This window comes from Scyliorhinus torazame, chromosome 19, assembly GCF_047496885.1.
Source record: "Scyliorhinus torazame isolate Kashiwa2021f chromosome 19, sScyTor2.1, whole genome shotgun sequence".
NCBI classification, from domain to species: domain Eukaryota; kingdom Metazoa; phylum Chordata; class Chondrichthyes; order Carcharhiniformes; family Scyliorhinidae; genus Scyliorhinus; species Scyliorhinus torazame.
In genome coordinates this window covers 42,349,353-42,364,566 of record NC_092725.1, presented here as the reverse complement: position 1 = coordinate 42,364,566, position 15,214 = coordinate 42,349,353, and the positions used below count along the sequence as shown (strand labels likewise).

At 44.0% G+C, this 15,214-nt stretch overlaps 1 protein-coding gene across 1 annotated transcript in view; it reads right to left on the bottom strand.

Moving 5' to 3' along the window:
• LOC140396664 (lysine-specific demethylase 7B-like) overlaps window positions 1-13,994 on the bottom strand; it is a 419,959-nt gene extending 405,965 nt beyond the window's left edge. Inside the window, exons 1-4 of the mRNA XM_072485460.1 lie at window positions 13,814-13,994; window positions 6,836-6,953; window positions 5,192-5,352; window positions 143-284 (exon numbers count right to left, since the gene is read on the bottom strand). Coding sequence (XP_072341561.1) covers window positions 143-284; window positions 5,192-5,352; window positions 6,836-6,953; window positions 13,814-13,994 — 602 coding nt within the window. The remainder of the gene's footprint in view (window positions 1-142; window positions 285-5,191; window positions 5,353-6,835; window positions 6,954-13,813) is intronic.
• Window positions 13,995-15,214: the final 1,220 nt, after the last annotated feature.

The following is a 15,214-nucleotide window of genomic DNA, read 5'->3' as shown; positions in this document are numbered from 1 at the left end:
AGGCGCTGTATAAATAAATGTGCATCTATTGGCACAGAAAACAGCCACAGCCACATGTTCACAAACTGTTCAAGGTTCTTTACATTGCAAATGCTAACACTATACAGCTACATGTACAAATATCCATCCACAAGCAACTTACTTTGTATCAGAAAATTCCAGGCTAATGATATTTAATACTTTTGTTCGATGGAGGGCAGTGTAATATTCTACAAACTCCTGCAGTTTCATCTTACAATCAGCTTGCCGAGCCACATCGATCACATCAATCATCTTTTCACCACCTTGAGATTAAAAAATAATATTCAGATATATCTGGAAGCCATGTTACTTAGCGAAGGATAGTCCTTCACCCAACTGTAGCCGTGAAACAGCTCAAATAACAGCCTATACTGTAGATACAGCAAAATACTTTACGGAGTTTCGCGAGAGGAACTGGAGAGGCAGTGATCAGCCAATGACCAATGAATCGGAGCAGTGGCTGATCACACAGCCCAAAGAGAAGTGGATAAACGGCTGACTGAGTTGGAAGAGGTGGTAAGGGTTAAATAGCTGAGGACTCTCAAAGGGATGGCGACGGTGGCACAGTGATTAGCACTGCTGCCTCTGTCGCAACTCCAGGGACCCGGGTTCAATTTCGGCTTCGGGCAACCCCCCCCACACCCACACCATCCCCACTGGTCTGTGTGGGTTTCCTCCGGGTGCTTCGGTTTCCTCCCACAGTCCAAAGATATGCCAATTAGATGGATTAGCCGTGCTAAATTGCCCTTTAGTGTTCAAAGATTGAGGTGAAGTTACTGGGTTATGGGGCTAGGGTGAAGGCGTGGGCTTAACTGGTGTGCTCTCGATGGGCCGAATGGCCTCCTTCTGCACAGTAAATTCTACGATTCTCTGATCTATGATTCTAATTCCACAGTTTAAGAGTGCATTTGCTGAAAGTTGTGCTGTTGATGGGAGTTGGGAGACAGAGGCAATACCAATGTGGGACTGGAAGAGAAATTTTAGGCAAGGTTTTGGAGGCAATTTGCGAAATTGGTAAGATGAAGGGTGATTCATGGACAAGATTTTGTGCAGTATAAGATGTGAGAAAAACAGTTTGTGTAACAATAAACTGGGAATGAATTAAGACAAATGAAGCCTGAAAGATACCAAGGAGACTAAAATATGGTCCATGACAATCAGGGGGGTTGGAAAATCAGCTCAGGTACAAATATGATACACAGATTAAAGTGGATGCAGGTACAGAATAATCAAAGGATACATGCACACAGACATTTGAAGGTGGCAGCACAAATTGAGACAGTAGTTTTAAATCAAAAACAGTGGAACTGTTGGCTTTATAAACAGCACAAAAGCAAGGATTTTATTACTCAGCGGGAGTAATGCATTAAATTCTAGAAACCACACCAGAAAGAACAAAGAACGAAGTACAGCACAGCAACAGGCCCATCGGCCTGCTAAGCTGACCATGCTTCACATCTAACCGAAAAGCTTTTACATTTTACATATCCCTCTATTCCTATCCTATTAATGTATTTGTCAAGATGCCCCTTAATCGTCACTATCGCACCTGCTTCCACCACCTCCTCCAGTAGTGAATTCCAGGCACCCACTATCATCTGTACTTCCCTTGCACATCTCCTTTAAACTTTGCCCCGTGCACCTTAAAACTATGTCCCCTAGTAACGGACTCTTCCACCCTGACAAAAAGCTTCTGATTATCCACTCTGTCCGTGTCCGTCATAAATTTGTAGACCTCTATCAGGTCGCCCCTCAACCCCCACTGTTCCAGTGAGAACACACCAAATTTGTCCAACCTCTCCTCATAGCTAATGCCCTCCATACCAGGCAACATCCTGATAAACCTCTTCAGTACTCTCTCCAAAGCCTCCACATCCTTCTGGTATCGTGGCAACCAGAATTGAACACTATAGTCCAAAGTGTGGCCTAAATAAGTTTTGATATAGCTGCAGCATGGCTTGCCAATTTTTATACCTCAATACTCCAGCCGATGAAGGCAAGCATGCCAAATGCCTTCCTGACTTCCTTCTCCACCTACGTTGCCACTTTCAGTGACCTGTGGACCTGGTACATCCAGGTCCCTCTGCCTGTCAATACGTTTAAGGGCTCTGTCATTTACTGTATATTTCCCACTTGTATTAGACCTTCTAAAATGCATTACCTCACGTGTCCGGATTAAACTCCATCTGCCATCTCTCCGCCCAAGTCTCAAACGGATCTATATCCTGACAGTCCTCATCGCTATCTGCAATTCCACCAACCTTTGTGTCGTTCGCAAACTTACTAATCAGACCAGTTACATTTTCCTCAAATCATTTATATATATTACAAACAACAAAGGTCCCAGCACTGATCCCTGCGGAGCACCACTAGTCACAGCCCTCCATTCAGAAAATAACCCTTTCATTGCTCTGTCTTCTATGACTGAGCTATTTCTGTATCCATCTTGCCAGCTCAGCTCTGATCCCATTTAACTTCATCTTCTGTACCAATCTGCCATGAGCGACCTTGCCTTACTGAAGTTCACAAGTAGACAACATCCACTGCCCTACCTTCATCAATCATCTTCGTCATTCCTCAAAAAGCTTGATCCAAGTTATTGAGACACAACCTCCCTTCACAAAACCATGCTGCCTCTCACTAATACGTCCATTTGATTCCAAATAGGAGTAAATCCTGTCTCAAAGAATCCTCTCCAATAATTTCCCTACCACTGACGTTAGGCTCACCGGCCTGTGATTGCCTGGATTATCCTCGCTACCCATCCTAAACAAAGGAACAACATTGGCTACTCTCCAATCCTCTGGGATCTCCCCTGTAGCTAGTGGGGATATAAATATTCCTATCAAGGCCCCAGCAACTTCCTCCCTTGCCTCCTTCAGTATTCTGGGGTATATCCCATCATGTCCAGTGGACGTATCTACCTCAATGTTTTTCAAAATGCCCAACCTTCCTCCTTTTTGATCTCAATGTGACTCAGACTATCTACACACCCTTCCCCAGACTCTTCATCCACCAAGTCCTTCTCCTTGGTGAATACTCATTCAGTACCTCGCCCATTTCCATTGGTCCCACACATACATTCCCTCTCCCTCCCCTGTCCTTGAGTGGGCTAGCCTTTCCCTGGCTACCCTCTTGCTCTTCATATATGTATAAAAACCTTGAGATTTTCCTTAATACTGCTGGCCAATGACTTTTAGTCCTCCTGACTCTTTGCTTAAGTTCCTTCCTACTTTCCATATATTCCTCATGGACTTCGACTGTTCCCAGACTTCTAGGCCTTACAAATGTTTCCTTTTTCTTTTGGACTAGGTTCATAACATCACTCGTTATCCAAGGTTCCTGAAACTTGCCACACTTATTATTCATCCTCACAGGAACATGCAGTCCTGAATTCCTATCAACTGACATTCAAAAGCCTCCCACATGCCAGATGTTGATTTACCCTCAAACATCCAGCACCCATCTAGATTCTTCAGTTCCTGACGAATATTGTTATGCAAAAGTCTTGGAGGGTGTTGAGAAGACTTAGTAGAGTGGTATTAGAGATGAGGGGCTTCAGTTTTATAGATGCTTAGAGAAATTGAGGTTCTCCTTAAAGAGCAGAGGAGGCTAGTGGATGATTTAATTTAAAATTATGAGGAGTCGTAGAGTAAATAGGGAGTAATTGTTTCCAGTGGGAAGGTTGGTAACCAAAAGACTCCGATTTAAAGGTGATTGTCAAAAGGACCAGATGAGAAATGAGAGGTTATGATCATCTGGAATAAAAGAATGGGGAAGCAGATTTAGTGAAAGCTTCCAAAAGAGAATGAGGAAGTACTTGAAGGGGAATATTGCGTTTGCTAAGGTTCCCCACGGTAGGCTACTGCAGAAAATACAGAGGCATGGGATTCAGGGTGATTTAGCAGTTTGGATCAGAAATTGGCAAGCTGGAAGACAAAGGGTGGTGGTTGATGGGAAATGTTCAGACTGGAGTCCAGTTACTAGTGGTGTACCACAAGGATCTGTTTTGGGGCCACTGCGGTTTATCATTTTTATAATTGACCTGGAGGAGGGCGTAGAAGGATGGGTGAGTAAATTTGCAGATGACACTAAAGTCGGTGGAGTTGTGGACAGTGCGGAAGGATGTTACAAGTTACAGAGGGACATAGATAAGCTGCAGTGCTGGGCTGAGAGGTGGCAAATGGAGTTTAATGCAGAAAAGTGTGAGGTGCTTAATTTTGGAAGGAATAACAGGAAGAGAGAGTACTGGGTTAATGGTAAGATTCTTGGCAGTGTGGATGAGCAGAGAGATCTCGGTGTCCATGTACATAGATCCCTGAAAGTTGCCACCCAGGTTGAGAGGGTTGTTAAGAAGGCGTACGGTCTGTTAGCTTTTATTGGTAGAGGGATTGAGTTTCGGAGCCATGAGGTCATGTTGCAGCTGTACAAAACTCTGGTGCGGCCGCATTTGGAGTATTGCGTGCAATTCTGGTCGCATCATTATAGGAAGGATGTGGAAGCATTGGAAAGGGTGCAGAGGAGATTTACCAGAATGTTGCCTGGTATGGAGGGAAGATCTTATGAGGAGAGGCTGAGGGACTTGAGGCCGTTTTCATGAGAGAGAAGAAGGTTAAGAGGTGACTTAATTGAGGCATACAAGATGATCAGAGGATTAGATAGGGTGGACAGTGAGAGCCTTTTTCCTCGGTTGGTGATGTCTAGCACGAGGGGACATAGCTTTAAATTGAGGGGAGATAGATATAGGACCAATGTCAGAGGTAGGTTCTTTACTCAGAGAGTAGTACGGGCATAGAATGCCCTGCCTGCAACAGTAGTGGACTCGCCAACACTAAGGGCATTCAAATGGTCTTTGGATTGACATATGGACGATAAGGGAATAGTGTAGACGGGCTTTAGAGTGGTTTTACAAGTCGGCGCAACATCGAGGGCCGATGGGCCTGTACTGCGCTGTAATGTTCTATGTTCTATTGCAGGTCTATGGGTGGCAACTAGTTGACATTGGCTGGCCTCTGTTGCACTTCGGATGCAACATTTTGAGATGTTCCATCTATTCCCCACCCCCGACCTCCAACATCCAGGATCAGGAGGTTACACTGCAGACTTTCAGCATTGTTGAACTGTGCTTGTGGCTGTATTGCATGTTAATACTGGTGCAGCCATCTCTTACCCACATACTCTTGCACATCCCGGACAGAAAAGGTGCTCGGTGGAAGAGCAATTCCAAGTCCATCTATCTTGGACACCATGATGGGGAATTCAAACCCGTGCTTTTCCAGGTACTTTAGCGTTAGCTGGACCCCATGCATCTTGATGATGATTTCACTGGCACTGTTAGAAACAGACATATGGGGCATTATGGAGCTCACCAGAACCAGCAGCTAAATATCCTCCACTAATAGTGGGACAACAGGGAAACGTCATATTCCAACCAAAGACACTGTGCAGCCAGGCATGGATTCACACTCATGTTTCCACACATGGTGAATCATGACTTCAGCAACGCTTCCATTGGGAAACTGCACAAGTCAGTATCGACTGAAAGGAATTAAGAGCAGTTGTCTCTGCACCCCTTTCATGAGTTACAAGGTTACTGGTAGAATTGAGAGCAGGTAAACTGTCTGCCATTGTACGGTGTTCAAAGCCTGGAATTGGGGAGGTGCATCTCATCCACACCATACTTGAATTGACACACCATACTTGAATCAAAGTTCTCTACACTCAGAGTGTACAGAATATTAGAATTGTTTTTATCTAATTTCTACACACCAGGCCACGCTAAATCCCGATCGCCATCTGTCCCAGAGCCGAGCTTCAAACCACACATCCAGGCCACTATTGCTGCACCTCCAACTGTGAATACCTCAGTCTAACTGCTGAAAACTCTTATCAAACCCTTATTCTTTACCACTTCAAAACATTATTCCAAAACTTTGATTTCTGGCCCACTCGCGTCGCACTTGACAATAGTTCCCCTCTTACTAACCTATGTTTGGCTACCTATTCCTAAACATTAAACCTCTGTCTCTCTGACTTTAGGTCCAACCTCTCTGGTTATGCAATTTCTCTACTATTCTTTTCTATTTCCTCTCCCCCCCACCCCCCGGTCAGATTTTCCTACATTAAGACTATACTTTAAAAGTACTTCATCAGCAGTAAAGTGTTTTATGAAGTCCAATGTTTCTGAAAGGTGGTATACTAATGCAAGTCTTTCTTTTCTCTCCTCTTCAGCTGCACATTGACATTTGCACCACACCAGATCTACATTGAGGTGTCTCCACATTTGGGGGTCAGTTCAGGAACATTGAAGATCGTCAACTGCAGTGTAGAGCTGCAGCCAAATAGAGACCCAAAATCAAATTGTACCTTTATAACTACTAGGACGCTGGCTTTTTGATCTTGGTCAGCTTGTTGCCTAGCCCTGGCAGTCCCACTGCATGTATAAACAGTTCCAGGTCTGAGCCCCACTTGGATCAACCTTGCAAACACATTTGTAGACACTTGACTTGAAAATGAATCAGCAGGCTTAGTTATTACCGTGCTAATACTAGGCTTAACACTGTTACAGGCAAATATCATGTTGCTTTGCTTTGAGAAACACTGGGAATCGCAGGCAACACACAGGATAAAGGACCCGTTAACAGATCGCTAGTTCATTCGCATTTGTGCAGTGCCAATTTCAGATTCACCAGGTACACTGGAGAGGAGTACTGTGGTGAAGTCTTTTTGGTTATTCACAGATAGCCATACCTTAACACCAAACACCCTACAAACATGATTAAAACAACTAAAAATTGTGGAAGGTTTCCCATACCTAGGAAAATGTCGTGCTCGAAGCTCCCTGATGAAAACTGGTGTTCCTGCCTGTATCAGTTTAACACCATCTGCAGTCTCAGTGTAGTCATGTCGATGCCAGTTGTTCCGTCTCTTCACTGCGATTCAAAGAGCATGATAGCAGATGAAGTTTACTCAAATATTAAAAGGAAATCATTCCTGGCCCGTGGCAGAACTTATATCAGCAGAACTGAAGCAAAGACGAACTTGGACTATAAAAACTCAGAACTGACTCACACATCCCAAAGATATCAATTCCAACATTCAAGAAATATTCAATTCAACATTTTCAGAACGCAGTAAACACTCCACCTAACATAAGCACCAGTTTAGTTCTTTCAAACATAAGCAGTCAGTGTACAGTTTAGAAGCAATACAATGCACACTCTAGGGGCAGCTGCAAGCGCAGGCTGGCAAACAATGGTTCTTCTATTGTTAGGGTTGATTTAAATTACTATTGTTAAGTTGGTTCAAATAACTATTTTAATTTGATTTAAATAACAATTTTTTATTTGATTTCAGATCAAGGGGTAAATATTCAGTTTTTATTTTTAAGAAGCTAATTAAATAGTATGGGAGACATGGGATATAATGACACAAAAACATCTTTCAAAAGTTTAATTTAAAGGACAAATCATGGCAGGACAGCTCCGAGGCATGGTTTGCTCCTCTTGCTCCATGTGGCCAGGGTCAGCATGTGCGCAGGAAGTGTCTCCAGTTACGGCTCCTGGTAGCTCAAGTTTCAGAGCTGGAGCGGTGGTTGGAGACACTGTGCAGCATCCGCAAGTCGGAGAGCATCGTGGATAGCACGTATAGAGAGGTGGACACACCGCAGGCTCAGACTCCGCAGGCAGGAGGGAATGGGTGACCACCAGACAGAGCAAGAGAGCTAGGCAGGAATCTCCTGTGGCCATTCCCCTGTGGCCAGAACAGATATAACATTTTGGAAACTGTTGACGAGAATGGCCTCTCAGGGGAAAACAGCAACAGCCAAACTTGTGGCACCACGGTGGGTTCTGCTGCAGAGGGGAGGGGTAATAGATATGCCAGTGCAATACTTATTGGGGATTCAATTGTATGGGGAATAGACAGGCGTTTCTGTGGCCGTAAACGAGACTCCAAGGTGGTATGTCACCTCCCTGGTGCTAGGGTCATGGATGTCTCGGAGCAGGTACAGGACTTTCTGGAGGGGGAGGGTGAACAGCCAGTGGTTGTGGTACACATCGGTACAAATGTCATAGGTAAAAGAAAGGATGAGGTCCTAAAAGCAGAATACAGGGAGCTAGGAAGGAAGTTAAGAAATTGGACCTCAAAAGTAATGATCTCAGGATTACTACTGGTGCCACAAGCTAGTCAGAGAAGAAATGACAGGATATATAGGATGAATACGTGGTAGAAGAGATGGGGTCAGGGGGAGGGTTTCAGATTCCTGGGGCATTGGGACCGGTTCTGGGGAGGTGGGACCTGTACAAACTGGATGGATTACACCTGGGCAGGACTGGAATTGATTAAACTAATATGCCAGGGGATGGGAACCTATACAATGAGTCAGAGAAAAAGGGAGCAAGGACAAAAACAAAAAGGTAGGAAAGTGAATAAGAAAAGTGATAGGTGGAGAAACCAAGGGCAAAATTCAAACAGGGCAAGAGAGAAAAATATTGGGAGCAAGATAAACAATGTGAAAAGACAAACCTAAAGGCTCTGTACCTCAATGCATGGAGCATTTGCAATAAAGTGGATGAACTAATCGCGCAGATAGATATAAATGGATATGATACAATTGGGATTACGGAGACATGGCAACAGTGACCAGGAATGTCCCAGGGTTTTCAGTATTTAGGATGGACAGGTCCTAAAAGCAGAATACAGGGAGCTAGGAAGGAAGTTAAGAAATCAGACCACAAAGATAGTGATCTCAGAGTTATTACCGGTGCCACAAGCTAGTCAGGCGTGGCACTGCTGGTTAAAGAGGAAATTAACAGTAGCGAGAAAGGATATTAGCTCTGACAATGTGGAATCTATATGGATAGAGTTGAGAAATACCAAGGGGCAAAAAGAATTTGTGGGTGTCATATATAGACTGCCGAACTACAATGGCGAGGTTGGGAATGGCATTAAATATAAAATTAGAGATGCTGTAATAAGGGAATATCGGTGATCATGGGTGATTTTAATCTTCACATAGATTGGGCAAATCAAAATAGCCACAATGCTGTAGAGGAGAAATTCCTGGAGTGTATATGGGATGGTTTTCTTGACCAATATGTGGAGGAACCAACTGGAGAGCAGGCCATCTTAGACTGGGTACTGTGTAATGAGAAGGGAATCATTGCCAATCTGGCTGTACGAGACCCCTTGGGGATGAGCGACCATAACATGATAGAATTTTTTTATCAAGATGGAGAGTGAAGTATTTGCTTCGGAGACTAGGGTGCTGAATCTCAATAAAGGGAACTATGAAGATATGAGGCATGAGTTGGCCTTGATAGATTGGGGAGTTACTTAAAGGGATGACAGTGGATAGATAATGGCAAACATTCAAGGAACGAATGCGTGAACTACAGCAACTGTTCATTCCTGTCTGGCTGAAAAGCAAAGGGGGTAAGGGGGCCAATCCATGGGCTTACAAAGGAAATTATAAATCGTATCCGATCCAAGGAAGAAGCAAACAGATTGGCCAAGAAAAATAATAGGTCTGAGGATTGGGAGCAGTTTAGAATTCAGCAAAGAAGGACGAAGTGATTGATTAAGAAGGGGAAAGTACTGTACGACAGGAAGCTTGCAGGAAACATAAAGACTGACACTAAGAGTTTCCATAGATATGTGAACAGAAAGAGATTGGTAAAGAGAAATGTAGGCCCCTACAGATAGAAACAGGGGAATGCATAATAAGGGACAAAGAAATGGCCGAGCAATTGAATACATACTTTGGTTCTGTCTTCACAAAAGAGGACACAAATCAGATGCCAGAAATATTGGAGAATGAAAGGTTTAGTGAGAGGGAAGAACTGAGGGAGATCAACATTAGGAGAGAAATGGTGCTAGGAAAATTGATGGGAATGAAGGCAGTTAAATCCCCAGGGCCTGAGAATCTGCATCCCAGAGTGCTTAAGGAGGTGGCTCTGGAAATAGTGAATGCATTGGTGGTCATCTTCCGGGATTCTGCAGACTCTGGAACTGTCCCTGCAGATTGGAGGGTAGCTCACGTCACTCCGATATTCAAAAAGGGAGGTAGAGAGAAAGCAGGGAATTATAGACCAGTAAGCCTAACATCGGTAGTGGGGAAAATGCTTGAATCCATTATCAAGGACTTTGTAGCGGAACATTTAGAAAGCAGTGGCAGGATCAGTCAGAGCCAGCATGGTATTATGAAGGGAAAATCAAACTTGACAAATCTGTTGGAATTCTTTGAAGGTGTAACCAGTACAGTTGACAGGGGGGAGCCAATCGATGTGGTATATTTGGACTTTCAGAAGGCGTTTGACAAAGTCCCGCACAAGAGATTATTGTGCAAAATTAAAGCACATGGGATTGGGGGAAAATGTATTGAGGTGGATGGAAAACTGGTTAGCAGAGAGGAAACAAAGTGTAGGGATTTAGGGATTAATGGGTCCTTTTCAAATTGGCAGGTACTAGTGGGGTACCACAGGGATCGGTGCTGGGACCCCAGCTATTCACAATATAGATTAATGATTTGGATGAGGGAACAAAATGAAACATCTCAAAGTTTGCAGATGATACCAAGTTAGGTGGGAGGGTGAATTGTGACGAGGATGCAGGGATCCTACAGCAAGATCTGAACAGGTTGGGCAAATCAATGGCAGATGCAGTATAATTTGGATTAGTGTGAGGTTATTCACTTTGGAAGCAAAAACCGGAAGGCAGATTACTACCCGAATGGTTGTAAATTGAGAGAGAAGAGTGTGCAGCGGGACCTGGGTGTCCTTGTGCACCAGTCGCTTAAGGTAAGCATGCAGGTGCAGCAGGGGGTAAAGAAGGCTTATGGTATGTTGGCCTTCATGGAGAGAGGTTTTGAGCATAGAAGCAGGGATGTGTTGCTGCAATTATCAAGGGCCTTGGTGAGGCCACACCTGGAGTATTGTGTGGAGTTTTGGTCTCCTTGTCTGAGGAAGGATGTTCTTGCTCTCGAGGGAGTGCAGCGAAGGTTTACCAGACTGATTCCAGGAATGGCAGGACTGTCATATGAGGAGAGATTGACTAGGTTGGTATTGTTCTAGCTGGAGTTCAGAAGAATGAGGGGGAATCTCATAGAAACAGAACCGGGGTCACAGTCTGAGGATTCAGGGTAAACCATTTCGGACAGATATAAGGAGACATTCCTTCACACAAAGAGTGGTAAGACTGTGGAATTCATTACCACAGGAAGTAGTTGATGCTAAATATATTCCAAGAGGCGGCTAGATACAGCACTGAGGAGTCGGCACTGGTCATCCCTTCATTAAATATTTTTAAGATAAAGATAGATAGTTTTTTGAAGAATAGAGGGATTAAGGGCTATGGTGTTCGGGCTGGAAAGTGGAGCTGAGTCCAAAAAAGATCAGCCATGATCTCATTGAATGGTGGAGCAGGCTCGAGGGGCCAAATGGCCTACTCCTGCTCCTAGTTCTTATGTAGAACGGGATCAAAGGCTATGTGGAGAAAGCAGGATTAGGCTATTGAGTTGGATGATCAGCCATGATCGCGATGAATGGCGGAGCAGGCTCGAAGGGCCAAAAGGCCTCCTCCTGCTCCTATCTTCTATGTATCAATATGTATTCTGTGGTTTAATCACATTGATGGAGGTTGTAACAGAAGAATTACCCTGCAATGCATTGAATGCTTGATGTGCACTTGTATGGCATAATTAATTGAGTATCTAACCTCAATCCAAACAGCAAGTACAGGAAGGGAAAAATGATTCCAAATCAAGTGTCGAAGAAAATTAGTGAAAGCCAGTGGAGATACCCAGTGGAGCCTAAATTTAAAACCTTGTATATTTGGCTGGGAAGATCCCGTTTACTTCCAAAGGATGGTCACCTGCTGAATAGTACAATTAATGAGTTATTTCAGCTAACTGGTGTGTTGGCAGGATACAATTCAGATTTGCAGGTTCAGTGCCCATTGAGTACTTACAACTAGAAAACCCAATCACATGGTATCTGAACAATCTAGTAGCTATCTGCCCAATGATTTAAATAAACCCATCCACAGGATATGAAGCAGAAACTGGTGGCTGAAACTGTTCCATTGGTAGAATGCATTTTTATTCAGTCACTGATTAACTGAGGAGTCGGCACTGGTCATCCTCCTGCAATCTGCATCGACTCCTGCAACATCCCTCCAATGAGAAACCATCTGTGTGAGGGGTCACCTTTCTCAGTAGAATAGCTGGATATTCAAATGTCAGAACTGACTGCTCAACCTATTATTTTGGCCAAGCCACCTTTTCCCAATCTAAACACTTTCCCTCAGATCACATGAAAATTAACATATCAACTGTCGGCAGATGACTGAAAGGAACATTCTAGAAAACGAATCATCGTATGTGGGCAGCATGGTAGCAGTGGTTAGCAGTTGCTTCACAGCTCCAGGGTCCCAGGTTCGAAACCCGGCTTGGGTCACTGTCTGTGCGGAGTCTGCACGTTCTTCCCCCTGTCTGTGTGAGTTTCCTCCGGGTGCTCCGGTTTCCTCCCACAGTCCAAAGACGTGCAGGTTAAGTGGATTGGCTATGCTAAATTCCCCTTAAGTGTCCAAAAAGGTTGGGTGGGTTTACTAGGTTACGGGGATAGGTTGGAAGTGTGGGCTTAAGTGGGTGCTCTTTCCAAGGGCCGGTGCAGACTCGATGGGCTGAATGGCCTCCTTCTGCACTGTAATTTATATGCATCAGCGGCATGTTCTCTGTTGAGGCAGAGACAGTTGATCTAGCACTAAGGGAACAGGGGGTTTTCAACCAACACAAAGATTCAAATATATTTCAGGGGTATCAGCTTAGACTGTCCATTGTCAGCGGGCTGCAGAATTGATGGTTTAGGAAATTTACAGCTGCTTCACCTTTTCTTTTAAGTAGGGCTAGTTACCATTCCGACCCTAAAAGATCTGTGGGGCGAGATGAGGGGGAAGGAAACACTGGGGTCCATCTTATTTACAATTATATCACTGATCCCACCAATGTGCAGAGCGTAAAGCGACATCCCTCAAGTTTAACACCACTACCAAGTAATCTGTCACTCAGACATCACAAAGATTGTTGGTTCCATGGATAGGGAAGGAGTGTGAGGTGCTAGATTATTCTCCCCACAAAACCCCTCAGCAACAATAAACTTCACTGTGCCTTAGACTCTGAATTCTTGGAGTATTGGCTGTTAGCATTCATGTGTTTGGTGACTTCATACCACACCTCATTTTCACCCCTATAATGCTATTTTCTTCCAAAATTATCCCTGCCCAAAAAACAATGTCCTCGACTGTTCCCCTCTTCGCAAAGTCACTTTCCACCTGCTTACCTGACAGAATTTTACCGGTGGGCTGTCAAATCCAGATGCTATTCATATTTGTAGCTTACCCACAATACTTCGGAATTAGGTCAGGTCCAACACAGATGTCTGGCATCAGGCTAATCCCACTGTAATCTGCTGGCCTGTTTAGGGTTGCAGTGCCTGGAAAGGACTGAAAAACCCAGCTTGCAAAGAACTGTCCATTTTTTAAAAATAGAAACCACCACTGAATGAATGAAAATCAGTACTCTGTAAATAAAAAGGTTCAAAAGGTAATCGGCAAAGAAAGATAAAAGCAATACTGCAGATGCTGGGAATCTGAAATAAAACTGGAAAGTGTTGGAAAAACTCAGCAGGTTTGGCAGCATCTGTGGGAAGAGAAACAGAGTTAATGTTTTGAGTCTAATATGACTCTTCTAGAAAGGAACATTCTTTCTTGCAAATGCCTCCCGGTTTATACTCACTCAAGGAGGCTCCATGTAACATAGCACAGTTTGGACAATGGTACAAGTCAATGTCGACAGCTTGATGCTCCTCCACTTTTACACAGCTGAAACACAAAAAAAACAGGTCATGTCTAACAAATTTGGGTGAATATTTCAAGGTGATTTGGTATGTAGATGAGGGTGTTAGACACCTGGTCATCCCACAACAATGGCTAAGGGATTGAACCCGGTACGTAGTTAGTTTTAAGACGGTGCAGAGAGACGGATTCATTCAGGGAGTGAGAATGTAAGAAATAGAGCTTTGTTATTTTATCAACATTTTATTAAAAATGTATTTAGATTTCCAGAAGGCCTTTGACAAGGTGCCGCATAGGAGACTGTTAAATAAGTTAAAATCCCATGGTATTAAGGGTAAGATCCTGGCATGGATAGAGGATTGGCTGACTGGCAGAAGGCAGAGAGTGGGGATAATGGGGTCTTTTTCAGGATGGTAGCCGGTGACTAGTGGTGTGGATCAGGGGTCTGTGCTGGGACCACAACTTTTCACAATATACATTAATGATCTGGAAGATGGCACTGAAGGTACTGTTGCGAAGTTTGCAGATGATACAAAGATCTGTACAGGGACAGGTAATATTGAGGAAGCAAGGGGGCTGCAGAAGGACTTGGACAAGCTAGGAGAGTGGATAATAAAGTGGTAAATGAAATACAATGTAGAAAAGTGTGAGGTTATGCACTTTGGAAGGAAGAATTTAGGCATAGACTATTTTCTAAATGGGGAAATGCTTCGGAAATCAGAAGCACAAAAGGATTTGGGAGTCCTTGTTCACGGTTCTCTTCAGGTTAATGTGCAGGTTCAGTCGGCAGTTAAGAAGGCAAATGCAATGTTAGCATTCATTCCAAGAGGGCTAGAATACAAGACCAGGGATGTATTTCTGAGGCTATGTAAGGCCCTGGTCAGACCCCCATTTGGAGTATTGTGAGCAGTTTTGGTCTCCGTATCTAAGGAAGGATGTGGTGACCTTGGAAAGGGTCCAGAGGAAGTTCACAAGAATGATCCCTGGAATGAAGAACTTGTCGTATGAGGAACGTTTGACAACTCTGGGTCTGTACTCGTTGGAGTTTAGAAGGATGAGGGGGGATCTTATTGAAACTTACAAGATACTGCGAGGCCTGGATAGAGTGGACGTGGAGAGGATGTTTCCAATTGTAGGAAAAACTAGAACCAGAGGGCACCATCTCAGAATAAAGGGACGATCCTTTAAGACAGAGATGAGGAGGAATTTCTTTAGACCAGTGGTAAATCTGTGGAACACTTTGCAGAAGAAGGCTGTGGAGGCCAATTCACGGAGTGTTTTTAAGACAGAGATAGATAGGTTCTTGATTAATAAGGGGATCAGGGGTTATGTGAATGTGGGA